The sequence below is a fragment of the Sus scrofa genome, chromosome 12 (assembly GCF_000003025.6).
Source record: "Sus scrofa isolate TJ Tabasco breed Duroc chromosome 12, Sscrofa11.1, whole genome shotgun sequence".
Taxonomy (NCBI): Eukaryota; Metazoa; Chordata; class Mammalia; order Artiodactyla; family Suidae; genus Sus; species Sus scrofa.
Genome location: NC_010454.4, coordinates 53,050,067 through 53,076,415, shown reverse-complemented (window position 1 = coordinate 53,076,415; position 26,349 = coordinate 53,050,067). Strand labels below are relative to the sequence as shown.

Sequence of the window (26,349 nt, the reverse complement as noted above, 5' to 3'; positions counted from 1 at the left end):
GCAGCCCAGGAAGAAAGACCATGGGGGCCGAACTGAAGGGCAGGCAGGCAGTGGGGAGAGCCGGGGCTCAAGGAACAGTCTGCAGAAAGATTCACCAGCAAAACCTGGTGAACGAGCAGAGTGGTGAGGACAGCGGAGAGTCAGGAACGACTGCCCGCGTCTGGCTTGGGTGCCAGTGGCCCTTGGGAGTGTGGACCCTAAAGGAAGAGGGAAGATAATGAGATTGATCCGAAACAAGCTGAACTGGAGGGGTCTGTGGGCTGTCTGGGCAGAGAGGTCAGGAACCTGGCCAGTCACAGTGTGAGCCACAGACCAGGAACGGCAGCTTCACCTGGGAGCCTGTTAGAAATGCAGGCTCCCAGGCCCCAGCCCAGACTGACGCAATCCCAGTCTGCATTTGAACAAGATTCCCAGTGCCTCGTGGGCACGTAACCCTCTGAGAAGTGCGGGTCCAACAGACACAAGGCTACTGCTCAAGGGAGACCTGAAGACCAGATACACTGCAATGCGGGACTAGTCAGCCCCTGGGTGACTGCGAGTGGACAGGAGAAGAGCAGGGACCAGAGTGGTGGCATGGGACACCACCAAGGCACAAGCGGCAAGAGGGATCAGCAGGCAGTTCCCAGCAACCAACCCGACTAGTACCCATGAGGGTTCGATCCGTGGCCCAACTCAGTGGGTTAAGGATCTGGCATTGCACTGAGCCACGGTGTAGGTCGCAGATGCGCCTTGGATCAGGCGTTACTGTGACTGTGCCGTAGGCCGGAAGCGGCGGCTCCCATCGGACTCCTAGCCTGGGAACCTCCATATGCCACACGTGCGGCCCTAAATTAAAAATAAATAAATAAAAAAGAAGGGTCAGCAGTAGAGCCACTGGCGTCCTGGCGAGGCCCCAGACCTGTAGACAGCGTAGGTGTGGTACTCGTTCAGGTAGTCGATGCGGTCCTCCAGCTTGTTGCTGCGATGGCTCTTATCAATGCTGAGGATAAAGAGGCTGATGTAGGCATCCAGCGAGAACTGGTACATGGGGTCGATGCGGCCCATGTCGTTGAGCACGAAGAACAGCACGGAGGCCCGCTGGGCGCAGGGGCGGTAGGCCTGCGGAGGGGGCGGGGGTCAGGGCCGGCGGAGGGGGCGGGGCGGGGCCCGGCGGGGCGGGGCCTGGGGCGGGGCCCGGGCCGGCGGGGCGGGGCCCGGCGGGGCGGGCGCTCACTTCGCGGGCCAGGTCAATGTTGATCTCCGTGGTTTCGCTGGTCTCCAGCTGCTCCGTCACCTCGGTGGCAGTGATCTTGGAGGTCCGCAGGGCGTTCACCAGCTGCACGTCGTCTAGCAGGGAGCCTGTGGCCTCATTGAGCAGCCTGAAGGGCAGCCGAGAGGCGCATGGACCGAGGGGTTTCAGGGATCCTGGGCCGCAACGGGGGCGGGACTCCTCATCAGCCCCCGGGGCTCTAGTCGTGCCTGCGGGCAGACCCGCGGGCCGTGGGTGGGGGAAAAGCAGGGTCTCACCGAAGGATCTCATCCTCTAGCTCTTTGAGCTTCCTCTTGCCAGCGGCGATATTGATGACGAGTGAGTCCTTCTGCTCCTCCAGCTCCGGCCGCTCCTTCCGGACCACAATGCCCAGCAGCTGCGCCTCCAGGCCCTGAGACGGCCAGGGCTCGTGGTGAGAATCCCACTCCAGGCACCTTCACCCTTTCACCCCTTTGCACCGCTCAAGCCCCACAGCCCCCGCTGCCCGATCTCAGCCTTTTGCTCAGTCCTGCCGGACTCCACGGACTCCATGGCCCTTCCCGACTCACCCTAGTTGCAGGCGTCAGCCCCGCCCACCTGTTCTTTGACGGCAAAGTTGACAATGGTGGTCTTGGCGGAGGTCTCTGGGCTGTAGTGCGGGTTGGAGAGCTTGGTGGTGATGTAGAAACGGAAGCTGGTATTGTATTCCACCTCCTTATCTCCAATGCGCATCAGCAGCCGGCCGCCTGCACCCACAGGAGGGTCCCGGGTAAGGACCCCCACCTGACCAGGTGTGGGCTGACCCGTTGCTCCCCAACCGGAATCTGGTAGCCTGCCCTAACAGCCCCAGCCCAGAGCTGCCTCAGTGCAGGGACAGGCCAGTAGAGGACACCACCAAAGACCCAGCCATTTCTTCCCAAGTGTTCTACTCAGCTGGCCTCTGGGACTTGCCCCACGCCTGGCCCCACAGTAAGCCCAAGCCCTGACCAATTCGAGCCACGGATTTGTTGAGCACAGGGTTGAGTGTGGGATCCAGATACTCCTGCACGTTCTGGAGCAGCACTGGGTGTCCAAACTGGATGGCGTCTTCCAGGATTCGAAGGTAATCGCTCATCTGCAGGTCGATGATCTGTAGGCCCTGGAGAGCAACGGGGGGAATGGAAGAAATGCTGAGGACACGGGGGGAGATGCCCTAAGCATGGACCAGAGGAGTCAGGTTGGGCAGAGGATCTAAGGGGGTGTCTAATCACCCCCGTTTACCTGGCTTCCTTCCATGTTCTTGATCCATTTCAGGGCCTGGGCCTGAGGATCGATCATCAGCGCCCACCTGGAGGAGGCGGCGGGAGTCAGGAGCCGGGCTCCGCCCTTCCTGGGCCTCGTGCCCCCAGCAGCGTCCTTACCTGTTGCCACGGGTGACGATGATGCCATTCTCGGTGGAGAAGGCATCGGAGGGCAAGCCCTGGATGTTCCAGTCGCGAACTTTGGTGGGATTGGACAGGAAGTTATCGAAGGTGAAGCGGGGTGAGCAAGGAACCTGCAGCTCCCGGATCTGGGGCAGGGGGGCCCAAGCTTCAGCCGGGAGGCCTGAGCCCAGCACCCTGGCCCCTTCCGGCATCTGTTACCCCCACAGGTCCGACCTCCTCGAGCGCTCTCGCCTGTGCCCCGCGCACCTTCCTGATCCAGATCTGGTTGACGATCTCATCCCGGTAGTTGGTCAGGAAGGGCCCCATGTAGGACAGGAAGGCAGCGGCCAGCAGACAGTCTCCCACCAGGTAGCCCAGGTCCTCCTCCAGGCCCTGGGGACAGTGGGGCGGGGGGGACGGCTGCTGGGGCCCCAGCACTGGACGCACATGGACTGCTCTGAAGGCTTCTCCTCTGGACACTATCTACCTTTTTTTTTTTGGCTGCACCCTCGGCATACAGAAGTTCCCAGACTGGGGACCAAGCCTGAGCCACAGCAGTGACAATGCCAAATCCTTAACTGCCAGGTCACCAGGGAGCTCCCTCTGGACACTGTCTAGATCAGTCTCACCCTCTCCTAGACCCTTGTGCTTGGGAACTCTAACCTACTCTCACAGCTTTTGAGTTCCTCATCTTCTTTTGTCTTTTTAGGGCCACACCTGTGGCATATGGAGGTTCCCAGGCTAGGGTCAAATCAGAGCTGTAGCCTCTGGCCTACATCACAGCCACAGTAGCACAGTATCCAAGCTGTGTCTGTGACCTACACCACAGCTCACGGCAATGCCAGATCCTTAAGCCACTGAGCGAGGCCAGGAATTGAACCCACGTCCTCATGGATATCGGCGGGGTTCATTACCACTAAGCCGTGACAGGAACTCCCAGGAATCCTTTCTCCCTACGATAAGGCCAGGAGTTCACCGCAAGCAGAGACAAGATGCCCTGTGTCAGCTTGCATCAGGGCAGCGGGTGCGTTGTGCTTTCCCGCTCCTTCCTAAGCTTGGAAGCAGACCTCTCGGGGCACAGGAAGCCTCTCTTTCCACTGATCTCACCAGTGTGGGGCGGGAGGGGAAGAACTCCCAGACCCCGCTCTTGGATGTCCCTACACCCAAGCATCCCCATTTTCCCCGCCTGTCCTTCAACCTCAGCGGGACAGGGGCTCTTGGCCCCAGTGGGCAGGGCCGAAGGAGAGCCGGGCGGGACCACCGATCTCACCTTCACCGTCTCCTCCCATCGGGCCTTTTCGCCGGCCAAGCCAGACACCAGCATCCCGGCTCGTGCCAGCTTTGTCTCCATCTCCTCGGACTTCTTGCGAAGCTCTTCCTTCTGGGCCAGCTTCTCATCGTACTGTTTTTTCAGCATCTCCAATTTCTCGGCCACCTGGGAGGATTCAGAGTACGGGGCGGGGGGCGGGGGGTCAAACATGGGGCTTGAGGCCAGACTCTTCTGGCTGCAGATCACCAGCCTGCCATGCTGTGGTTCTGTGACCTCGGGTAAAATGATCTCTGTGAGCCCCAGTTTCCTCGTGTGCAAAAAAAAAAAAAAAAAAAAAAAAAGGAACAATTAACACTGACCCTACTGGGTGGTTGTGAAGAGAAAAACAGGATCAAACACACGTGAAAAGGCGGGATGTCTTTCCCTCCTTCATCCCTCTTGCCTTGAGCCTGGAACCTACTCGGGAATGGAACTCAAGGCTGAGTGGGAGACGGACCTCTTGCAGTATCTTAATAAAGCACATGGGACATGTTGGTAAGAGAGGACCAAAGAGCACAGCAACTCCTGCCACTCTGCGCCAGGGGCCACACCTAAGGCTGCACCTTGAGAGAGGAAGAAAAAGCTAGAAAGAACCCAGGCACTGGTGGAGGAATGAAGAAGGAGTCCATTCAAGAAAAAGACCCTGGGTCCAGAGTCGCAACCAAAAACAGGACCTGACAAAAGCCTTACCTCCTAAAGAGGCCTCCTCACCAGGACTCGTTTGTAATGTTTAGAAATACCAAATCGCTATGTTGTGCACCAGGAACTAGCGTGGGGTGTAGATCAATGATACTTCAAACAAACAGGAGTTCCTGTTGTGGCTCAGCAGGTTAAGAACCCCATGTAGAATCCCAGAGGGTGAGGATACGGGTTCGATCCCTGGCCTCGATCAGTAGGTTAAGGAGCTGGTGTGGCCAGAAGCTGTGGCGTAGGCTGCAGATGCATCTTGGATCTGGCGTTGCTGTGGCTGTGGCGTAGGTGGCAGCTGCAGCTCTGATTCAGTCCCTAGCCTGGGAATTTCCATATGCTGCAGGTGTGGCCCTAAAAAGAAAAAAAGAAAAAACTCACAAAAAAGACCAGAGAGTTCCCTTGTGGTGCAGTGGGTTAAGGATGCAACATAGGTCTCAGCTGCAGGATTTGGTCCCATATGCCACAGATACGGCCAAAAAAGAAAAATAATTGGAAGGAATAAAGGAAACAACTGAGTCTTTTCCAGGATCCTGTATGTGTGCCTGATCAGCCAATAGTAATTGCATCTGTGAACACGCTGTGTTGCCTGTTCTTTTCAGGGAAAGACATGGCTGGCATTATACTAAGTGCCTGCCACACACGTGATAAACATTAGTTCCCATTCCTGCTGCCACCCCTGCTGAGACAGGCAGCATGCAGTAGTGCAAAGCGCTTTCTGATCCTTGCCCTGCTTCACCAAGCGAGCTTCATCTGGGTTGCTGTCAGATAAATGTGGGTTGTGGCACAATGCCTAGCAGGTACCTGGGCCTAACCATTGAGGTTGACCTCTGAGAACTTGGAAATGGGATCAGTATCTCTCCAAGGAATATACTTTTTTGGCCACACCCACCTGCAGCATGCGGAAGTTTCCGGGCCAGGGATTGAACCCATGCCACGGCAGAGCAGCCACCCAAGCCGCTGCAGTGACAACACCAGGTCTTTAACTTGCTGTGCCACAAGGGAACTCCCTCCAAGGAATATTCAAAACGTCACCGCTGGAGTTCCCCTTGTGGCTCAGAGTTCACGAACCTGACAGGTATTCATGAGGACTCACATTCAATCCTTGGCCCAGCTGTGAGCTGCGGTGCAGTTTGCAGATGCAGCTTGGATCTGACATTGCTGTGGCTGTGGTGTAGCCTGGCAGCTGCAGCTCCAGTTTGACCCCTGGCCCGGGAACTTCCATATGCCACAGGTGTAGCCCTAAAAAACAAACAAAACAAAATGTCACCACTGAGCGACAGGACAGCTTTTAGGTCAAGCCTTGTAGTAATCTGTTAGAAGGCATTAGCATATAAAGAAAGACTGTGTCACTGGGTGATCAGCTGGGCCCCTCAGAGGAAACACTGGCTGGGGGCTTAGGGGGAGGGTGCCCTGGCCCCACACACGAGTCGGGTTTAACCCCAGTGGAGGCCCAAGCATCCAGTAGTCTTGACTGCATGACACCTGTCATCGTGTTCACGTGACCACCTCCCTGCGCTGAGGTCATGCTCAGCAGCCACACTCTGATTATAATTTGGCTTCCCATGGAGACTGGTCTCTGGGGAGGCAGCCAGCCCAGACCATGTGACAGTTCTATAGTTCATTATTTATTTTGCATGTGGTGTTGTCATCACTGTTGCCATCTTTTATGCAAGAAATATACGCACAAGGTTAGAGACACTAAATAATATAAAGGAGTTATAATGAGAAGTAACAGTCCTCTAGCCCACCTTCCCTATTCAGTCCCATTCTTCAATAGCAAATGTGTGTGTGTGTGTGTGTGTGTAGGCCGCACCTGTAGCACATGGAGGTTCCCAGGCTAGGGGTCAAATCAGAGCTGTAGCTGCCGGCCTACACCACAGCCACAGCCATTTCAGATCCGAGTCATGTCTGTGACCTACACCACAGCTCACGGCAATGCCAGATCCTTAACCCTTGAACAAGGCCAGGGATTGAACCTGTATCCTCAGGGATGCTAGTCAGATTCGTTTCTGCTGAGCCACGACAGGGACTCCGCAAATTATTTTTTAACCATTACTCTTTTTATTTCTTCTGCTAAGTACCTCCATATGTCTAAATATTATCCTTATGCCACCATTTAAAATCTATATATTCAGTTTTTAACTTTTTACAGTTTTGATCTTTCTTTTTGACCATGACCACAGTATGTGGAAGTTCCCAGGCCAGGGATCCAACCCACACCAGTGACCTGAGCATCTCCAGTGACAATGCCAGATCCTTAACCTGCTGCAACACAAGCAAACTCCCTTAATCTTTTAAATTAAAGGAGTTCCCATCGTGGCGAAGTGGAAGCGAATCCGACTAGGAACCATGAGGTTGTGGGTTCGATCCCCGGCCTCGCTCAGTGGGTTAAGGATCTGGCGTTGCTGTGGCTCTGGCACAGGCCGGCAGCTACAGCTCCGATTGGACCCCTAGCCCGAGAACCTCCATATGCTGCAGGTGCGGCCCTAAAAAGACCAAAAAAAAAAAAAAAAAGACATAATTATAACACCATTATCACACTTGACATCATCTTAATCTTTTTTTAAAAATGTTTTTCCCATCTCTGTCTTTTTTGAATAGTAACGGCGTTTCTCATGAATCAACATTCTAAAGGAACAAAAGTGTGTCCAGCGAAGGGTCTGGCTTCCTCCCACCGCTGACCCCAGGCTCCAGGCCCGGCCCGAGAGGGAACCTCCTCTGTCACCATTTCCTGGTGCAGCTGTCCAGACGGTCCGTCAGCAGTAAAGAAAGGGTAAGCGCTGTGAGGGCAGCGCCGTACCCCCAATGGAGTCGTCACACCTACAAAAGTGGCGGCACTCAATCGATATTTCTTGAATGGATGATTTTTTTTTTCCAAAAAGATAAATGGTAACATTCAATAACACTGTCTTGAACTTTCCTATTTTTTCACTTGTCTCCAAAATCCGTTCTTGTCAAGCTGAACTGATTGGAACCATCACTTATATGACGAGTCCCCGACTGACAGACGTATGTGTCTCCCCGGCACTTTCTGTCGTTAACGACGCTGGGACGAATGGCCTTGTACGTGCGTGAGCACATCTGGATGCTGCTCTTTCTTTTCCATTCTACTGTTGTGTACTTCGTGAATAAGTAACTTAAAGATTCAAGAGGCGTAATAAGAGCATGAAAAGTCTTCCTCCCACCCCTGCTCTGCCTCCACCCAGCTTCCTTCTTGAAGCTGCCACTGGAACCTGTTTCTTTACTGTCCTTCCAGCGCATCCTCTACGGATACTGCAGGTAGCGGCAGCGTTGCTGTTTCCTGGTGTATCCACTTTAGACTGTCCCTACTGACTATGCTGTGACAGATGAAGATGTGATTTCCTAACATCTCCGCGCCAACGTCCCTTTCTCTCTACTCCTAAGAGTCTTCTCTCCTCTGCTGGCTTCCTTTAAAGCTCTGAATAACGTGTTAAGCTGCATTTTAGGGAGTTCCTCTGTGGCTTAGTGGGTTAAGGATCCGGCGTTGTCGTCGCTGGGGCTTGGGTGCCGCTGTGGTGCAGGTTTAATCCCTGGCCCAGGAACTTCCACTTGTGCTCCGGGCGCAGCCAAAACAAACAAAAAACCACAACCCCAAACAACCTGCATTTTATCTACTGCAAAAGCACTGCCGTCTTTCCCTCAACCCTCACCTCTATCCACTTCCCAACTTTTTTTTTTCTTTTCACAGCCACACCTGTGGCGTATGGAGGTTCCTGGTCTAGAGGTCAAACTGGAGCTGCAGCTGAGGTCTACGCTGCAGCCATGGCAACACGGGATCCGACCCGCATCCCGTAAGCCTCCCACACCACAGCTTGTGGTAACGCTGGATCCTTAACCCACTGAGCAAGGTCAGGGATCCAACCCACATCCTCCCGGAGACAACGTTGGGTTGTAAAGCCACTGAGCAACAACAGAAACTCCTCCCCTCCCTAGTTTTATTAGGCTGTTCTCTATTTTGATATTGTCGAGGCTGACAGCACTCGGATTCAGAAACCACATGCGGTCTTCCATGCTCTGTCTCCAGGCTGATTGTAAAGGTCAAATGCCAACAAACAGCATCAGTGTTACTGTGACCCGTGCTGGTGTCCGGGGTGACCCGGGCAACTGGCTGAGCTGTTTGCGGCTGAGGCACATTCTGACAGGTCACTGTGTGTGCTGAACCGGTTGTTAGACACTCTTTCTATTAAGCCCTGATCATATGCTTTCACTTTCAGAAATTCTTAGGGGTTCGATTGTGTCTCATCTCTCTCTCCTGCTTCTGTTTCTGTTTTTGATTTTTGCGTTTTTTTTTTGTTTGTTTGTTTGTTTTTTTTGTCTGTCTTTATAGGGCTGTACCCACAGCGTATGGAGGTTCCCAGGCTAGGGGTCAAACTGGGGCTACGGCTGCCAGCCTACACCACAGTCACAGCAACTTGGGATCTGAGCCACCTCTGCGACCTACACCACAGCTCACGGCAACACCGGATCCTTAACCCAGTGAACGAGGCCAGGGATCCAACCTGCGTCCTCACGGATGCCAGTCAGGTTCGTTAACTGCTAAGCCACAACCGGAACTCCTGTGTTATATTCTTTGACCCTGTCCTCTCATCCTTCTTCCAAAGGTCATACTTTGATCAATTTTAAATTCCCCAGAATTCTTCTCTTTTCTGTGTTTGGACTTTTATCACCCTATTTTAGATCTGCCGATGTCATCTCTTCGTTAATCATTCTCTCTGGTGAGACCAATAAGGTCTGCTTTTCCAAGTTTTTCTCTGTAACCTGCATTTTCTCTGGGTTTGTTTCTTCCGCTGGGGTCGTGCCTTGTTACGACTTTGTCATGGTCTTTCCCTTGTGCGTTGGAAGGCTTCCTCTAGGACTTTTCCTCACCTCTTCAGGGGAGCTGGCGACCGATCTGATTGGTAGAACTGGGAAGAATGAACTGGGAATGCTCCATTGAACTCAGGCCCTTTCTTTTTAGGGGTGACTTGTGTCCCACTCGCACTTGCCCCCCCCAGCAATGTCTTAGACCGGGTAAGTCCCTCTGCAGATGTGGTCACTACAGGGGGGCCACTTGCTCAGAGATGTCAGCCACATCCTCCAACCAGGCCTTTAACTATGATATTCGGGCCACATGCCTTTTGTTTTGTTTCTCAATTTGTTTAGAACTCGGGCATAGAGGAAGACTGTTAGGGCTCAAATCCCCTTAGCCTTTTTTTTTTTTTTTTTTTTTTTTTTTAGGCTCACACCCGCGGCACATGGAGGTTCCCAGGCTAGGGGTCGAATTGGAGCTGTCTCTGCCGGCCACAGCCACAGCCACAGTCACACGGGATCCGAGCAGTGTCTGCGACCTACACCACAGCTCACGCAACACCGGATCCTTAACCTGCTGAGCGAGGCCAGAGATGGAACCCACAACCTTATGGTTCCTAGTCAGATTCGTTAACCACTGAGCCACGATGGGAACTCCAGGGCTCAGATCCCTTTAGGAGTATACATATTTGCAGACCAGAAAACCCCCTGAGAAGCTTTTTGTGGGGCTGGGGGTTCCTGGGCAGGCTTTGGGTGTGAACAGGTGTTTTGAGCTAGGTGATCTGTAGAGACTCACATTAGGCCTGGTGGGTTTTAACTCCTGTGTGGTTGACTTTTAACCTCTGCAGCCTGAGTGAAAGTTTTTAAACCAACCTTGTGTTATTCTGACCTTGGCAGGTGGCTGTAGCTTTGGGTGAGTGGCTGTTTCTACAGAGGCAGGATGTGTGAAGCAGGGAGATTTCTAGAGAACTGAGCTTGGGCAGAGGAAAGGTGTGGTCTGCAAGGGTGGCCTTAGTTAAGAGCACTGCGGGGACCTTCCTGCTATGGCATAGTGGGTTAAGAACCTGACTGCAGCGGCTCGGGTTCAATCCCTGGCCTGGGAACTTCCATATACTGTGGGCACAGCCATCAAAATAAATTAAGAGTACTTCAGTGGATTAAGATCCTATTCTGGGAGTTCCCATTGTGGCTCAGCTGGTTAAGAACTCGACTAGTATCGGGTTTGATGCCTGGCCTCGCTCGGTGGATTAATGATTTGGGGTGGCCACAAGCTGCAGCACAGGTCGCAGATGCAGCTCAGATCTGGTGTTGCTGGGGCTGTGGCATAGGCCTGTGACTGCAGCTCTGATTCGACCCTTAGCCTGGGAACCTCCATATGCCTGCAGTGCAGCCCTAAAAAGAAAAAAAATTAAAATGAAAGATCCTGTTGTGACCCATTTGGGGTAATTTCCAGGATAATTTCTAAGCCAGTGGTTCCTGACCCTTGCTGCATATCCTGGAAAAATAACTTTTCAGAGCTCCCAGCAAATGGTTAAAACTCTTTACCCAAGACTTGGATTGATATGCAATATACTTGGTCTACTGGCCTCTTAGCAGAACTCTAGTGCTACCTTCAGGCTTTCCCACCTCTAGGTGGCGCTGATGGGGAAAGCATCTTTTTTTTCTTTTTTGGGGCCATACCCATGGCATATAGAGGTTCCCAGGCTAGGGGTGAACTCAGAGCTGTAGCCGCCAGCCTACACCAGAGCCATGGCAACGCCAGATCCGAGCCACGTCAGCGACCTACGCCACAGCTCACAGCAATGCCAGATCCTTAACCCACTGAGCAAGGGCAGGGATCGGACCTGCGTCTTCGTGGATGCCAGTCAGACTTGCTAACCACTGAGCCACGACAGGAACTCCTGATGGGGAAAGTTTCGAACCACTCATTTCCAGGCTCTAGCAGAGATTCTTAGTTGGCCTGGGATGCAGCTCAGCATCGGCACGGAGCTATCTGCAAGCAAGGCAGCTAAGCTTGCGGGGTTCCGAGGTTCCATTAAAAGGTGCATTTAGATCTTACACTTGGCCGCCCTTTCAGTAACAAAGGAGGAAGAGTGGTTCTCTGCTTGCTCTTCTCAGTAGGGTCCTCAAGGTGGAACCTAACGTTAGGTGCTCTGCAGACATCCGTGCAGCGAATGACGCTGTAAGCAGCTGACCTTGCAGGTCCATTTTTTTCACACGGGAGGGGAACAACCCCTAATTATTTGGTCCAGGATATGATTCCTCCAGGGGTGAGAAACCTTTCCGAATGAATGGCCAGAACTGTGATTATGTACTGGTGAAAAGGAGAGAGTGAGAGTGATGACTTCAGAGGAGCTGGAGATCACGATGAGCGCTGGTGGGGCTGGGGCTTGGAGCCGGGCGGCGTGGGTTCCAGCCCCGGCTCCATCAGTAGCCAGCGGGCCACTCAATCTCACTAAACCTTGGGCTTCTCGTCCCATCTGACGAAGGTGGACTTGAATGTTCTCTACGGTTGGGTCGGTTAAAAGGTTTTCAAATGGTTGTGGCCAGTTTTTATTTTATTTTATTTTTGTCTTTTTTTGCCTTGGGCCGCACCCGTGGCGTATGGAAGTTCCCAGGCTAGGGGTCTAATCGGAGCTGTAGCCACCGGCCTACGCCACAGCCACAGCAACACGGAATCCAAGCTGTGTCTTTGACCTACACCACAGCTCAGGGCAATGCTGGATCCTTAACCCACTGAGCGAGGCCAGCGATCGAACCCGCAACCTCATGGTTCCTAGTCGGATTCGTTAACCCCTGCGCCACCACGGGAACTCCTGTCATGGCCAGCCTTGACGACATAAAAATGTAAACTTTCCATACAGCTGAAGACACATCAACCAACGTGGAGGGCAATCAAAGATCAAAAAGTTGGAAACAATGAATACGTCCATCAAAAGGGAAATGGTGAAAGAAACCAAAGTCTGGCCGTCCGCGGCCCGGCACGCTGCAGGGACAACTCTTACTGGATATGCCTCTGTGCCTTCTGAATTGTGTTTATACTGCCTATCAATCAATCAATGACAGACTGGAAGAATTTTAAACTCTCGATAAGCAGCACTGAGATTTTGTCTCGTTGGAGGGTTACTCGTGCACTTATCTTGTAGGAAGGAGCTCACCTCTGGATCGTCTAGCCAGCTCACGGTAGGTAACCCTCTCTACCTCGGGGCGACCCCATCCGCTCCCCCAGGCTTAAAGCCCTCCCCCTCCTCCTGGCTGAGTGGGGACAGTGACACCTGCCCCATCCCCCAGCAAAGACCCATTTGCCGCACGGATTTCATCAGTTAATATCTCAGGATCCATCTCCTAAGGACCTACCGCAGGATGAGAGGCACTGCCGGCTCCAGGGCTCCCTGGGGACAGTGGCCCGGGTGCCTCTGCCTTCGGCTTAGCTTTCTGAGCCAGAGGCGGCCGGTGTAAACAAGGCACAGAGTGGGAGGCAGACAAGACTTCGAGGGACCGGGGAGTAGAGTTAGCCGGTCACCAAGCGTTCCGGAAACGGCAGCTGGAGGGGGACACCCTGCAAACGAGGGCATGAGGCTCACCTCGCGCAGCTTCTCCTGGGCCTCGGCCAGGGCTGCCTGCTTCTCCTGAAGCTGGGCCAACGCAGCGTTCAGGCGGACGCGCTTGGGCTCCACCACCCGGTACAGCCGCCCGTACAGCTGCAGGAAGACAGCCGGGCACCTCTTCACCCACCGCCCACTCACCCCTGGGGCTTCCTCACCCGCCCCGGCTTTCTCCTGGGGCCTCTGCGGCCTCCCCAGGCCAGGCTCACTGCTTGCCGCCCGCACCCCACCGCTTACCTCCATGGCCCGAACCCACATGCAGAGGGACTTGGCAGCCAGGGACACGCGGCCGATGATGTCGGGCTGGAAGTCGGGCTGGGCGCAGTAGGCCCCGATTTTCTTCAGCACCTTATCTGAGATATTGTCTTTATCGAAGTTGATCAGCGACTTGATGAAGTTCTGTTCCCCTGTGGCACGAAGATGGGAGCCTCAGCCCGAGGGCGCTGCCCCCTCCTCCTGGGACTTCGCCTCCTCTGCTCAGGCTCCGCTAAGTGCTTCCAGGGCTCGGTGCCCAAGGCCTGCATATCTGCCTCACCCCAGGTTCCTTCTGCTGACCTTGCCCCCTTCTCTAGACCTCGAGCTCCCAGGGCCTCCACAAGCTTCCCAGCCTCATCTCCCATCACGCGCCTTAAGCATCCTCAGCCTGACCGTGCCCCACACCACGCTTCTAGAGGCTTTGCACCTTCTTCGAGGGAAGGGGGTCACCAAGTTACAGCTTACTGGCTACATTCTAAAACGGAACTCAGGGCAGAAAAAGATCGGAAGAATAAAACAGGAGTTCCCTGGTGGCCTAACAGGTTAAGCATCCAGCATTGTCGCCACTGTGGCACAGGTTGCTGTTATGGTGCACATTCAGAGGGGTTCGATCCCTGGCCTGGGAACTCCTGCATGCCGGGGGGAGTAGCCAGACAAATAACCAAAACAGATGTTTTATTGTTTCCCCTTTTCAGATGCTTGTCATTTTAGGGGTGGGCGAGCAAAGGCATGCTTGTCCTCGGACTCTGTGATACTTCCCTGCATCTGTATCACCACCGCTCTCTCTCTCTCTCTCTTTCTCCCTTAAGCTAAGACCATCATTTCTGTTGCTTACGACCAAAGAAACTTCACTGGTACTTAGGCCTTCTCTTCCCCACCAGGCTCTGTGCTGCTGAGGGTGATGCAAAGCCCCATCCGTCTCTGTCTCTCCGAGCGCCTGATGCCCAGCTGATGATTAAGAACACGGGGTGGACGGGCGGCTCCCTAGCTTACCCAGCTGCCGCTTGGCCTCTGCCCAGGTGGGCTCATTGCCTCGGAGAATCATGACTGCCTGCAACACCATCTCCACTTGGGCAGGCGGCCGTCCGTAAGACTTGATCTCTCCGATATCCTTCTTGTTCAGAGACTCCAGGGCCTGGGGAAAGAGATGAACTTGGGGAGCAGAATCAGCTCAAGGGGCCAGACCGGTCCTTGATGGAGACAGGACCCAGCTGCAGCGCCCTCTTGTCCCCACCTCTCCAAGGACTTGAAGAACAAAGAAGGCAGCCCCATTCCCCTCCTGAGCCCTCCCTCCAGTCCCTGTACCCGCATGGCCTCTTCCAGGGCTGGCAATGCCTCTTCTAGATCCTTCTGGGCATTGTCAGCCAGGGCCTGGCACTTGACTTCCTCAATCGCAATCTTCTCACTATTGGCTGTGACGGCCTGGGGATGAAAAGAAGATGAGGGTTTGCCTGCACCTTGAGCAAAAGCAGCTGGTAACGATGAAAGAGAAGGCTAAAGAAAACGTGAGGCATGGACCACGCAGCCCCCGCCTTGGTGACGGCGGTGGAGGCGGGCAAGCCTCTGCCCCCCGTCTGCGGGGAGCAGGGGGTTCGAGGGGCAGGACCCGTGCTGGGCGGGGGCACCTTCTGCTGCTCATCCGCCTCCCGCTTCTGCTGCACAATGATGACCAGGTACTCCTCACACTGCTTCTGGAACTCGGCCACCTTTTTCTTGGCATCCTCCAGCTCCAGCGACATCACTTCCACCTTTTCCCTGGTTTCATCGATCTTAAACAACCCGGTCCGCAGCTTATTGGCCTGGTCCAGCAGCTCCTGCCGCTTCTCTGCCAGCAACCTGGGGGACCGAGTAGGGAGAGGTGCCTGGGGGGGCTGGGCCCCCGGGAAGGAGAGGCCCACAGTCTCCCCTCCCAGCGTGGCTCCGGTCCCTGCCTGCCTGCCTGTTGCCACCACCACCACCTCCCTAGTCAGAGTTTTATCATTTCCTGCCTGGATCCTTGCCGACAGCCTCCCAACTGGTCTTCCTGCTTCCAGACTCTTGTCCTTCGGATTTATTCTACGCACCACTGTCACCACACACGCTGTCAGAAGGAGCTTGCTAGCTACTGTTTTCATCACACTACTTCCCTACTTGAGACTCCGCCACCGTCCCCCGCTGTGCAGCAGGCAGGGGGGCTGCGATGAACCAGAAAACACAAACCTCTTCCAAGGGGGCGGCCGTCGCTGGGCTCCAGCCTGGTTTTTTATTTTCCCTTTGAGAATGAATGTGGGCTCAGTACTGCCACAATTTCTGATTTTTTAAGAGGCTGGAAATCTGGATTTTTCCAAGGCTCTCACGTTTTAAATGTTGGCAACTCGTTCCACACGTTTTAACACTGCACCAGCCAAGAAAAGAATGTCTCTGCGGGGTTGTTTTCTGGACTAAGTAAGAAAACGCACGTAAAGGGTAACTTAGCACAGGGACTGGGGACAGTAAACAGGATGTGAGCCCATGTACCCAGGAAAGGCAAGGACTTTATTTGATTTTTTTTAAATGTTCTCACTGATGGAATCAAATTTCATTTCACTTCATTTATTTTTGTGGCTGCTCCTGTGGCTTATGGAAATTCCTGGGCCAGGGATCAAACCTGCACCAGAGCAGCAACCAGAGCCCCAGCAATGATGATGCTGGATCCTTAGCCCGCTGAGCCACCAGGGAACCCCAAGGACTCTATTTTGTCGATGGTATATATATTATGAGTACCCGGAATAGTGCCCGGCACACAGCAGGTGCTCAAAACACATGTTAAATGAACAAATTAATATTGGTCATCAGTATTTATTACAAAAGGCTTTTTCTTCACCTAGATTAAAATACTAAATCTAATAAATGAGGGGGTTTTTTTACATTTCTCTCTCTCTCTCTCTCGCTCTTTTTTTTTTTTTTTTTTGCTTTGCAGGGCCACACCTGCAGCATATGGAGGTTCTCAGGCTAGGGGTCAAATAGGAGCTACAGCTGCTGACCTATGCCACAGCCACAGCAGTGCTGGATCCTTAACCCACTGAGTAAGGCCAGGGCTCAAACCCATAACCCCACGGTTCCTAGTTGGATTCGTTTCTGCTGCGCTGCAATGGGAAGTCCCCTTACATTTCTCTTATATCCTTCAAAGCAAATTATTATTATTATTTTTTTTGGTCTTTTGTCTTTTTTGTTGTTGTTGTTGTTGTTGTTGCTATTTCTTGGGCCGCTCCCGCGGCATATGGAGGTTCCCAGGCTAGGGGTCTAATGGGAGCTGTAGCTGCCAGCCTACGCCAGAGCCACAGCAACGCGGGATCCGAGCCGCGTCTGCAACCTACACCACAGCTCATGGCAACGCCGGATCGTTAACCCGCTGAGCAAGGGCAGGGACCGAACCCGCAACCGCATGGTTCCTAGTCGGATTCGTTAACCACTGCGCCACGACGGGAACTCCTTTCAAAGCAAATTATTATCTCGTTGTACATATAAAAAGGTAGAACTCAATACACCTTAATGAATGAATATGAACTCCTTGGGAATGGTGGCAAGTCTAGGGGTAAAGAGGGAGAGACGGGCCGTATGCTGACATACCCGCCCACACCCTGAGATATGTACGGCGGTGTCACGGTTGTATTACGGTTGCAAAAAGCCATCATTCTCGAGATAAAGACAAAGGAGTAGCAGAGGAGTCACAGCCGGAGGGCCCCTGAAACGGCCACGCCCCTTGGAAACCATCTCTCTCTGTAACTAACTTCCTGGGCAGAATTGAGGCCCCCTCCCTGCACCTCCGCCATCCTACATCAGCACCCCTGGATGTCTTCCACTACATCAGGTCACCAACTGCCCTCAAAAGACACCAAGCTCCCCAGCCCTCCGCGCCCCCTGCTCTATGTCATACTTTTTATATCCAGACACAAGTTCCAGGTAGTTGGTGGGTGTGACATAGTTGTGTCTTCGAAGTTCCAACAGCATCTTCTGGGAATACTGAGCCACCGACCAGTGCATTGTGACGAAGATCTGGGCCACCTTCCTGTGGATCTGAGGCCAGCGGGTAAAGGATGTGAGACCGAGCAAGAGTCAAGGCAGGCGGAGAACGGACGTGGGCGGAGGTGTGGGGGTGAGGAGAGGCGGGGAGGAGGGCCTCACGTTCTCCTGGGTCCCCAGGTCGGCTCCCAGCAGGTACTTCTCAGCCACCTCCAGCAGGGCCTCGCGAGGCCACTCTGAGAACCAGTTGATGGTTGTGCAGTTCACCAAGGCTGGGTATTGGCGGATCCAGTTCCTGGCAAGGGTTTCAAGAGGCAGTTAAGTCCAGTCGCAGACTCGGCCACCAGCGACGGCCACAGGTCCGCCCGCTCCCCAGGAACCGAAAAGCCCCATCCCTGTGCTCTCCTGTCTCCGTGTCCAGATTCTGCTCCACTCAGAGCAGGTCGGTACAGTATTTAGAAACAAGTTCTGGGGTCAGAAAGACCTACGGAGTTCCCTGGTAGCCTAGCAGTTAAGGATCCAGTGTTATCACTGCTGTGGCACAGGTTCAATCTCTGGCCCTAGGAACTTCCACATGCCACAGCACGGCAAGCAAGCGGAAGGTGGAGTTCCCGTCGTGGCGCAGTGGTTAACGAATCCGACTAGGAACCATGCGGTTGCGGGTTCAGTCCCTGGCCTTGCTCAGTGGGTGAAGGATCTGGAGTTGCCATGAGCTTGGTGTAGGTCGAAGACGCGGCTCGGATCCTGCGTTGCTGTGGCTCTGGCGTAGGCTGGCGGCTACAGCTCCCATTAGACCCCTAGCCTGGGAACCTCCATATGCTGCAGAAGCGGCCCTAGAAAAGGCAAAAAGACAAAAAAAAAAAAAAAAAAAAAAAAGTAGGGAGGAAGGGAGGAGACACACCTGGTTCCACACCATCTAGGTGTAGATCTTGGGTGAGTAACGTAACCTTCGGAACATCAGTGTCCTCATCTCTAAAAGGAGACGAGCAAAACATACTATCTGGGGCTGTTAGGGGATTCGGCGAGGTGACACACAGGAAACACTTAGCCCAGAGCCTGGTACTGGTAAACACCCCAGAAACCATGAACATTAAGAGAGAAACAAAATGGCGAGCGGTTCAAGATCTGGCGTGGTCACTGCAGTGGCTTGGGATGCTGCCATGGCGCGGGTCTGACCCCTGGTCCAGGAACTTCCACACACCACAGGTGCAGCCAAAACAAAAACATAAGCAAAATGGCAACTGAAACTGCCTCTGCCCGAGTGCTCAGTCCTCCTACTATCTGATGCTCTCAGAAACCTGGTCACACAGATGGCTAAGCACAATGAGGTGCATGCACACGACCGAGTGTTACTCGGCCTTAAAGAGGAAGGCGAGTCCGAGGGACGCCACGGCGTGTGGACCTTGGGACGTCATGCTCAGTGAAACCAGCCAGTTACGTGAAGACAAAAACTGTACGATTCCACTGATGTGAGGTACCAAGAGCTGTCACTCACAGAAAGTCGAGGGTGGTTGCCAGGGCCTGGGGCTGGCAGGGGCGGGGGGAGTTGTTCACGGGGTGCAGACTGGCACTTCTGCAAGATGAGACTGTTCTAGGGATCTGTTGTACAGCAATGTGAATATTCATCACACGACTGAGCTGTCCACTTTTAAATGGTTAAAATAGTTCATTTTACCTGTTTTTCACCACATTAAAAAATTTGAAAACAACTAAAAAATCCGCACCACCTTCCAGAAAAATAAACAAAGCTGAGCTGCCAAAAGAGAGAGGTTGAGTCCTAGCAAGCAGCAGGCGCTTCCTGAAGGAAAGCACAGTCCACGGGAAGGAGATGGGGCGTGGGGGGCAGGAGAGGCCAGAGGCCAAAAGCGGGGATGAGGCCCCTGGGACGGGGGAGGACCAGTCACCTGAAGGGGTCGCCCACGGGGCTGAGGCAGAGGATGATGTGCAGGTTGTTGCGCACGCGCTCAATGAGGTAGGCGAAGAGGCTGTCCGAGGACTCGGGCACCTGCTCCGCCCGGGCCTGTTCTATGATGTGCGCCTGGATCTGCACAGAAGCCACAAGGGGGGGGGGTGTGAAAAAAGGGGCGTTCCCATCATGGCTCAGTGGTTAACGAGCCTGACCAGCATCTGTGAGGACGTGGGATGGATCCCACGCTCAGTGGGTTAAGGATCTGGCATTGCTGTGAGCTGTGGTGTAGGTTGCAGACGTGGCTCGGATCTGGCGTGGCTGTGGCTGTGGTGTAGGCCAAGGGCTACAGCTTCGATTCGACCCCTAGCTGGGAACCTCCATTTGATGCGGGTGCGGCCCTAAGAGACAAAAAGACCAAAAAAAAGGAAAAAAAAGTAGCCACATGTTCAGGGGGCTGACGATTCAAGGGTGGAATCCAGGCTGGGAGGGATGAGGGAGCAGCAGGTGAGGCTGGGCTCTCGAGGTGTGGGGTTTTTTGTTTTGGGGGATTTGGTGGGGCCATGCTGGTGGCCTGCGGAAGTTCAGGCCCCAGGAATGGAACCTGTGCCACAGCAGTGACTGGAGCCACAGAAGTGCCAATGCCAGATCCTTAACCTGCTGAGCCCCTGGGGAACTCCACAAGGTGGGGCTTTCCACCCGGCGGGGGGTGCTACAGCAGCATCCTCTGAGATCTGGGTAGTGGGCGTGGAGGGGAGCATACCTCTTCAAACTCATCCGTCTTATAGAGATTGGGGACCTCGCCCGAGCTGAGGATGTTGTTAATGTCCTCTAGGAACACGGGGTCAGCGATCTGGGTGTCCACGAAGAGGAAGGACGTGGCCTTGAGCTCCACCCCCGCCTGGCGATACAGACGCTTGATATCTGCGCCAGATGACACAGACACCCTTCAGATTCACCGCCCTGTCCCTCACCCCTCTTCGTTTCGGCCGTGCCCGCAGCATGTGGACGTTCCCCGGGCCAGGGATCAAACCCGTGCCACAGCAGTGACCCGAGCCACTTCGGTTGACAAGGCCGGATCCTTGACCCGCTGTGCCATGAGGGAACTCTGCTCATTCCTCTTCTGAGATTTAGGACCCCGAGCCCAGCTCACGACACCCATGCGACACAGTCCCCTACACAGCCCGGGCCTGGCGCATCACTCCACCCGGCTCTGCCCTTCCCTTCTCGTGTCATCACAGGGCTCGGGCAGCTGGTCTCTCACTCCCAGCCCCAAGCCTCTCCCATCTTACCTTCTCGGAATTCCTGCTTCCGGTAGTGTTTGGTGACCTCGATCTGGAAGGTGATGTAGTCGCAGATGGATGAGGCCAAGCGGGCCAGGCTCTGGCGCCCGCTGCCTCCAATGCCCACCAAGAGCATGTTGCCCCGAGGCTGTCCAATGACGCGCACGATGCGTGTGACTGCGGGGGGAGGGTAGTGAGTTGGCTGAGCAACCGCAGGGGACCTCCAGGCCCTAGGCTGGGGACAGGGCAGCCTAAAACTGCAAGAGAGGCACCAACAGCTGTGGGCAGAGTGTCTGAAGTCCCGGTAGCAATTCCACTTTTAATTTTAATTTTATTTTATTTGCTTTTTAGGGCTACACCTGCGGCATATGCAAGTTCCCAGGCCAGGGGCTGAATGGAGCTGCACCTGCGGGCTTCCACCACAGCCACGGCCACACCAGACTCTTAACCCACTGAGTGAGGTCAGGGATCGAACCTACATCCTCATGGATACGAGTCGGGTTTGTTAGTGCTGAGCGGAGCCACAACAGAACTCCTGCAATTCAACTTTTTCTTTCTTTCTTTCTTTTTTCTTTTTTTTGGCTTCACCCGTGACATGTGGAAGTTCCTGGGCCAGGAACTGAACCCAAGCCAGAGCAGCCACTCAAGTCACTGCAGCGACCATGCTGGATCCTAACCTGTTGCATCACGAGAGAACCCCTGGCAATCTAATCTCCATCAGGTCAGTTAAACACTGTCACCAAGGAAAAGCCCCGCCCACTGCCACGAGGGCCTCTGGGGTCAGGGAGGAAGGCAGCTTCTGGGCCGTGAGCTAGGAGAGACTGGGGAAGGAATCCCCGTTTCCCTGGAAAAGCAGAGGACCGGGGCGCCGGGGAAGGCCTGGGCGTCGTAGGCGCTCACTGTGTTCGACAGCCTCTCGGAAAAGCACCAGCTTCATTGGCACCACAGCGGGTGACAGGTTGTACTCATGCAGCGCCGTCTCCATGGCTGTCTTCAGCGCTGACAGATCGGTCAGGTCTTCATATACCTTGGGCTCCCGCAGGAAGTCCCCTGAGCCATGGGAAGAGGGGGTCCGGTCGCTCCCCAGGCTTCCCCAAAGCGCCCTAGGCATCCACAGGACTCCGTGCCCTAATTCCCCCACCTTTTTTTCTTTTTTTTTTTTTTTTGCCACACCCGTGGCATGGGGAAGTTGCTGGGCCAGGGATCGAACCTGAGACACAGCAGTGACAACGCTGGATCCTTAACCCACTAGGCCACCAGGGGACTCCCCAACTCTCCCAACCCATCTCCTTCGAGTCTCCAGCCTACAGGAGCCACAGCACCCAGCTCACCAAAGATAGGAGACCGTTTGTTGGGACAAAGGTTATGAAACGTGAGGTCAAAGAAGGAGCCGAGTTTGTCACTTATGATGCCCACGAAGGCTTCCGTGTCTGCCACATCAACCAGTCGGTCAGAGAAAACCCTGTTGGCAGGGAGCTGGAGTGAGGTCTGGGAGTGAAGAGGAAAGGGCCCAGGGCGGGCATGGAGGCCTGCGCCTGGGGAGGCCTGGATCTGGCAGGGCACAGGGACCTCACCTGAAACATTCGTGGATCCAGAGTCGAGTGATGCTGGCCTTGGTGTCGTGGAAGTCCTTGCTGGCTCTCAGCATGCCCTGGAACACCTGGGGAAGGGGCATGTTCGTGGGATGGAGGGAGGAGGGGGAGGCCCGCCAGAAGCTTCCGAGAAGGCAGCATTCTAGGGTGGGGGTGATTTGGGGGGTGTGGGATGCTGCCGAGCTCCAAGGCTTACTCCTAGGGGCTGTGCTGGCCCCAAGGGGCAAGGTCAGATGGAGCGTCACCTTGGAGATGTCTCGAAGGTTGAAGAGGTAGTGGATCTTGGCAGGCGTGGGCAGGAAGCGCTGCACCACAGTGTTGTACAGGTCCAAGGTGGCCTCGGTCACCACGTTCCCAATGGGCTTCACCTCTTCCTCAAAGTCCTGAAGCTTCTGGTTGATCATGGTGCCAAATATCCGGATGATCTGGGGCTCCTAGAAACACACCCTCAGACTCACTTTCACAGGTTCCCGGCCTTAAAGCCACTGCAGAGACTGAGGTCCAGGGAGCAAAGCCCTTGGCCTGGGGCCAGAAAGTGGGGGCAGAAAGCCCCCCTCCGAAATCAAGAAGAATAATGCATCCGTGCCAATGCTTAAAAAAATCAAAATTAACGCAAACTGCCCCGGTGGACAAATACCAACATTTTAAAAAAAGATGGGATCTGGACTGCTGGTTCCCCTTTTGTCTCAGGCTCTAAAATGGCTCAGTGCAGCAAGGTACTGATCTTGGATTTATTTACAATTTTGGTGTTTCGTTCATCCTGAATTTTTGGCGTTATTTTTTTAAATATTATGTTAAAAATATTACCTATCTTGATTTCTGAGGGGGTTTTTTGCACCCCTGAGCCTAACTCGCCTCACCCTAGTCCTAGGCTGCTCCCAGCCCTCTGCTTTGGGTGCTCTGTTTCTTTCTTTCTCTCTCTTTTTGGCTGCCCCCATGGCACGGGGAAGTTCCTGGCACCAGGGATCAAACCCACGCCAGAGCTGTAACCAGAGCCACAGCGGTGACGGCGCCAGATCCTTAACCCACTACGTCAGCGGGGAACGACTCCAGCTCTCGGCTTGGCGGCTCCGCGTCCTCCGTGTTTGGGCCCCACGCTCTGCCCACTGGGACGGTTGGCCTCGCAGGCCAGAGCCGGCTCTGCCTTCCTCCCGCAGCGCTCCTAGCTCAGCACAAGCAGAGGCCCTCCGCGAGCCGTCTCCCCCCCGAACGCGGCTCTGCCCACCGCCTCATTCTCTGGGACACGGACCGTGGGGAAGGCCATGTTGATGATGTTGAAGCGACTCTGCAGCCTTGAGGAGATGACGGTCCGTCCGCCCCCGGGGGGGCCCATGGCAGCCATCAGGAACATGTCCTAGCAGGAGGGGAAGAGAGCGGGCACAGAGCCGGGGAGGGCGTGGGGGGGGGCGGAGAGGAGATGCAGGGACAGCTGGGAAGCGGAGGACAGGGACCTGAAGGGCGGGGAGGGAGGGCGGGGTGCGGGGCGTCTCTTCTGCTGCACCAAGTAACCCACGTACCCAGGCTGGAACACAGAGGTGACTTAAAAAAGCAGTTGATTGAGTCTCCCAGACTTTCTCCTTTCTTCTGTTTTTGTTATTTATTTATTTTATCTTTCTAGGGCCGCACATGCGGCACATGGAGGTTCCCAGGCTAGGGGGCGAGTCGGAGCTGTGGCTGCTGGTCTACACCACAGCCACAGCCACGCCAGATGCGAGCCACGTCTGCGACCCACACCACAGCTCACGGCAACGCCGGATCCTTCACCCACTGAGCGAGGCCAGGGATCAAACATGCATCCTCATGGATGCTCCTCAGATGCTGAGCCACAACAGGACCTCCTCTTCTATTTTTACATAAATAAATAGATATACAAGTATCTGTGTATATATATTATATATAACATATATAATGTTATACACAGATACATATATGTATATACACACAATATAATATGTACACACACATATATATTTCTACCAGTGTGTGTGTGTGTGTGTGTGAGCGCGTGCACACGCGCACCTGCGCTCTCAGAGAAGTAGGAACGTGTTCTCAGGTGAGGCTTTGACGCTGAGCGCCTGATAGACAGGAGCCCCCGGAGGTCAGGCTGGAACAGCTGTCCACTGATTCAGAAAACAGAAACGAGCCGCTCTGCATCCCATGGGAGAAGAGCCAGGACTGCGGGCCATGCCTGCTCCGGGGTGGGGAGCGGAGCACTGAGACTGCGGAGGTGGCTACTGAACCGCCAGGGGCGGAGAGGCGTTACAGGCAGTGCGGGTGGCGGCGGTATTGCCACAGGAGTCAGATGTAAGGGGCCTGGCAGAGGAGTGGAAGCTGGAGGACAGGATCCTTTGGTCACGAAGCACAGGGTGGCCCAAGAGGAGAGTTCCTAACAAGAGCTGATAGTTAGGAGCTAGAGGTCGGGTCCTGAGAAAGGCAGGACACTCTGGTGCGGGGAGGAACACAGGACTAGGGGCTCCCATCCCGGGGGGTCCCAGCGGAGCGGGGACTGGCAAACACACTCCTGGGATGCTCACTCGAATATACTTGATGGTCTGCTTCGTTCGATCGTACCAGAAGCCATAGTCAATCCAGAGGCGAATCAGCTCCAGGGGCGGCTGGGACCCGAACATGTCCTTGGCCGGCATGTTGAGGTCATCCATAAAGGTGATCATGCTTTTGCCCCCAAATGGCACGTAGACCCCCTTGGTTCTCTTCTCCACCCTGCTCTCAATGATGCTCTGCACGTTATTGGATGTGGTCTGATGAAAAAGGCCCAGGTAAATGCTCGGGTCCCCGAGAGAAGAGGGAGCCCAGTGGGGAGCAGAGGCAGGAGAGGGCGGGGGAGGGAGCGGGGAGCCGGCGGCCTGGCCCCTGGGTCCCGCCACCTACCTGCGCAGACATGTTGACAGTGAGCACTGACCACTGGCTAGAGGGCAAGGACTGCAGGACACTCTGGGCGATGGAGGTCTTTCCGGTCCCCACGGGACCCACCAGCAGGACGGGCTTCTGGCTGGCCACCAGCGCGCTCACCAGGTAGTTGTAGCGGACTGTGTCGACGGTGGGCACCATGATCTTGTAGAAGGGGCAGCTGGCCGGGAAAAGGGGCTGCGTCTCAGGACCAGGGCCTCCTCCCTCCTAACTCCCGCGCCCTTCTGCCTCCCGTTTGATTTCCTTCAGCATCACGGCTCTCCAGTCACTAGCCCTGCCGCCCACGGGGGCTGGGGATCAGCATTCTCCTCAGGGACCTTGTCCTGTTTCCTCCAGACCTCGCTTCAGGCACTCAGAAGTCGTCTCTGTCTCGGGATCCACCCTCTCTTTCCGCAGCTCAGGTCTGCACCCCTCCGCCCACGCTCCCACCACCTCTCCCACCAACTGCAGCCCCAAGCCTGAGCCGCCCCCTCCACCGCCCCCGCCGCTGCCCCCGCAAGGCCGGCTCTCACTTGGGAGGGTAGCGCCAACTCTTAGGGAGCTTATCCTCAAATGATGCCCAACTCCGCATCTTGGGGTCCACAAAGTACTCATACACTGTGTCCTGGGGGGAAGGTGTGTCGGGTTAGCTTCGCCCAGCCCAGAAACAGCACTCCCAGGTCCCTGGGTGGAGGAGGGAGGGCGGGGTGGCAGGCTGAAGCCGAGAAGAGTCTGAGGATCAGGGACGCAGGTGGGTCCTGGAAAAAGCGCAAGACGGGACGCCTGGGCTCGGGGCCCTGACCTTGTTGGGGAAGGAGCCTGGGCTCGGGGCCCTGACCTTGTTGGGGAAGGAGCCCTCCATCTCGCGGAGGCAGCTGTCGATCCTCTTGCGGCCCTCCTCGTCCACGGCGGCGCACACGGACCAGATCATGCTGAACACGAACATGAGCTCGACCATGGAGGCAAAGTTCTCACCGTCCGCTGGGTTCATCTGGACGGAAGACGAGAAGGGGACATACCCTGAATCCGTAAGACACGGCGCGTCACAAAGGCTTGGGGTTTCCCTCCCTTCTTGGTTCTGTTTGGAAAACCACAGGGTTGTAGATGCACTTAAGTCAAAACATTTGGATAAAACTGGAGCGACCTGTAGCCTAGCAGTTGCCCTGAGTTTCTCCTCAACTAAGCCACAAAGACATGGTGGGAAACGGTGGAGCCTCTCTCTCCACCGTGTGGAACCCAGGGTCCTAAGCCTGTCCTTCCAGCTCACCCAACACACAACGCATCTCTTCCCGGGGTCTCTGCTACAGTGAAGACCACCGATCACCCCACCCTGCCCAGCCGGGAGCGACTCTCATGTCCTTGTTTTTGCAAAAGCCATTCT

General features: G+C 54.9%; 1 protein-coding gene and 1 long non-coding RNA gene across 2 annotated transcripts in view; one reads left to right on the top strand and one right to left on the bottom strand.

Annotated features, from left to right (window-relative positions):
* Positions 1–26,349, bottom strand: part of DNAH2 (dynein axonemal heavy chain 2) — a 104,528-nt gene that overhangs the window by 10,329 nt on the left and 67,850 nt on the right. Inside the window, 28 exon segments of the mRNA XM_013981316.2 lie at positions 899–1,098; positions 1,214–1,358; positions 1,507–1,640; positions 1,826–1,974; positions 2,216–2,366; positions 2,489–2,555; positions 2,629–2,777; positions 2,899–3,024; positions 3,902–4,066; positions 13,024–13,140; positions 13,282–13,451; positions 14,293–14,434; positions 14,605–14,721; positions 14,925–15,135; positions 17,195–17,334; positions 17,443–17,575; positions 19,185–19,324; positions 19,950–20,110; positions 20,479–20,646; positions 21,370–21,519; positions 21,801–21,931; positions 22,044–22,129; positions 22,307–22,495; positions 23,311–23,415; positions 24,596–24,820; positions 24,951–25,149; positions 25,502–25,593; positions 25,807–25,959. Coding sequence (XP_013836770.2) covers positions 899–1,098; positions 1,214–1,358; positions 1,507–1,640; positions 1,826–1,974; positions 2,216–2,366; positions 2,489–2,555; positions 2,629–2,777; positions 2,899–3,024; positions 3,902–4,066; positions 13,024–13,140; positions 13,282–13,451; positions 14,293–14,434; positions 14,605–14,721; positions 14,925–15,135; positions 17,195–17,334; positions 17,443–17,575; positions 19,185–19,324; positions 19,950–20,110; positions 20,479–20,646; positions 21,370–21,519; positions 21,801–21,931; positions 22,044–22,129; positions 22,307–22,495; positions 23,311–23,415; positions 24,596–24,820; positions 24,951–25,149; positions 25,502–25,593; positions 25,807–25,959 — 4,115 coding nt within the window.
* LOC110256110 lies at positions 9,122–16,185 on the top strand. Its single transcript, XR_002337360.1, has 3 exons — positions 9,122–9,661; positions 12,304–12,622; positions 14,181–16,185. It is a non-coding gene; the product is annotated as an uncharacterized LOC110256110 (long non-coding RNA).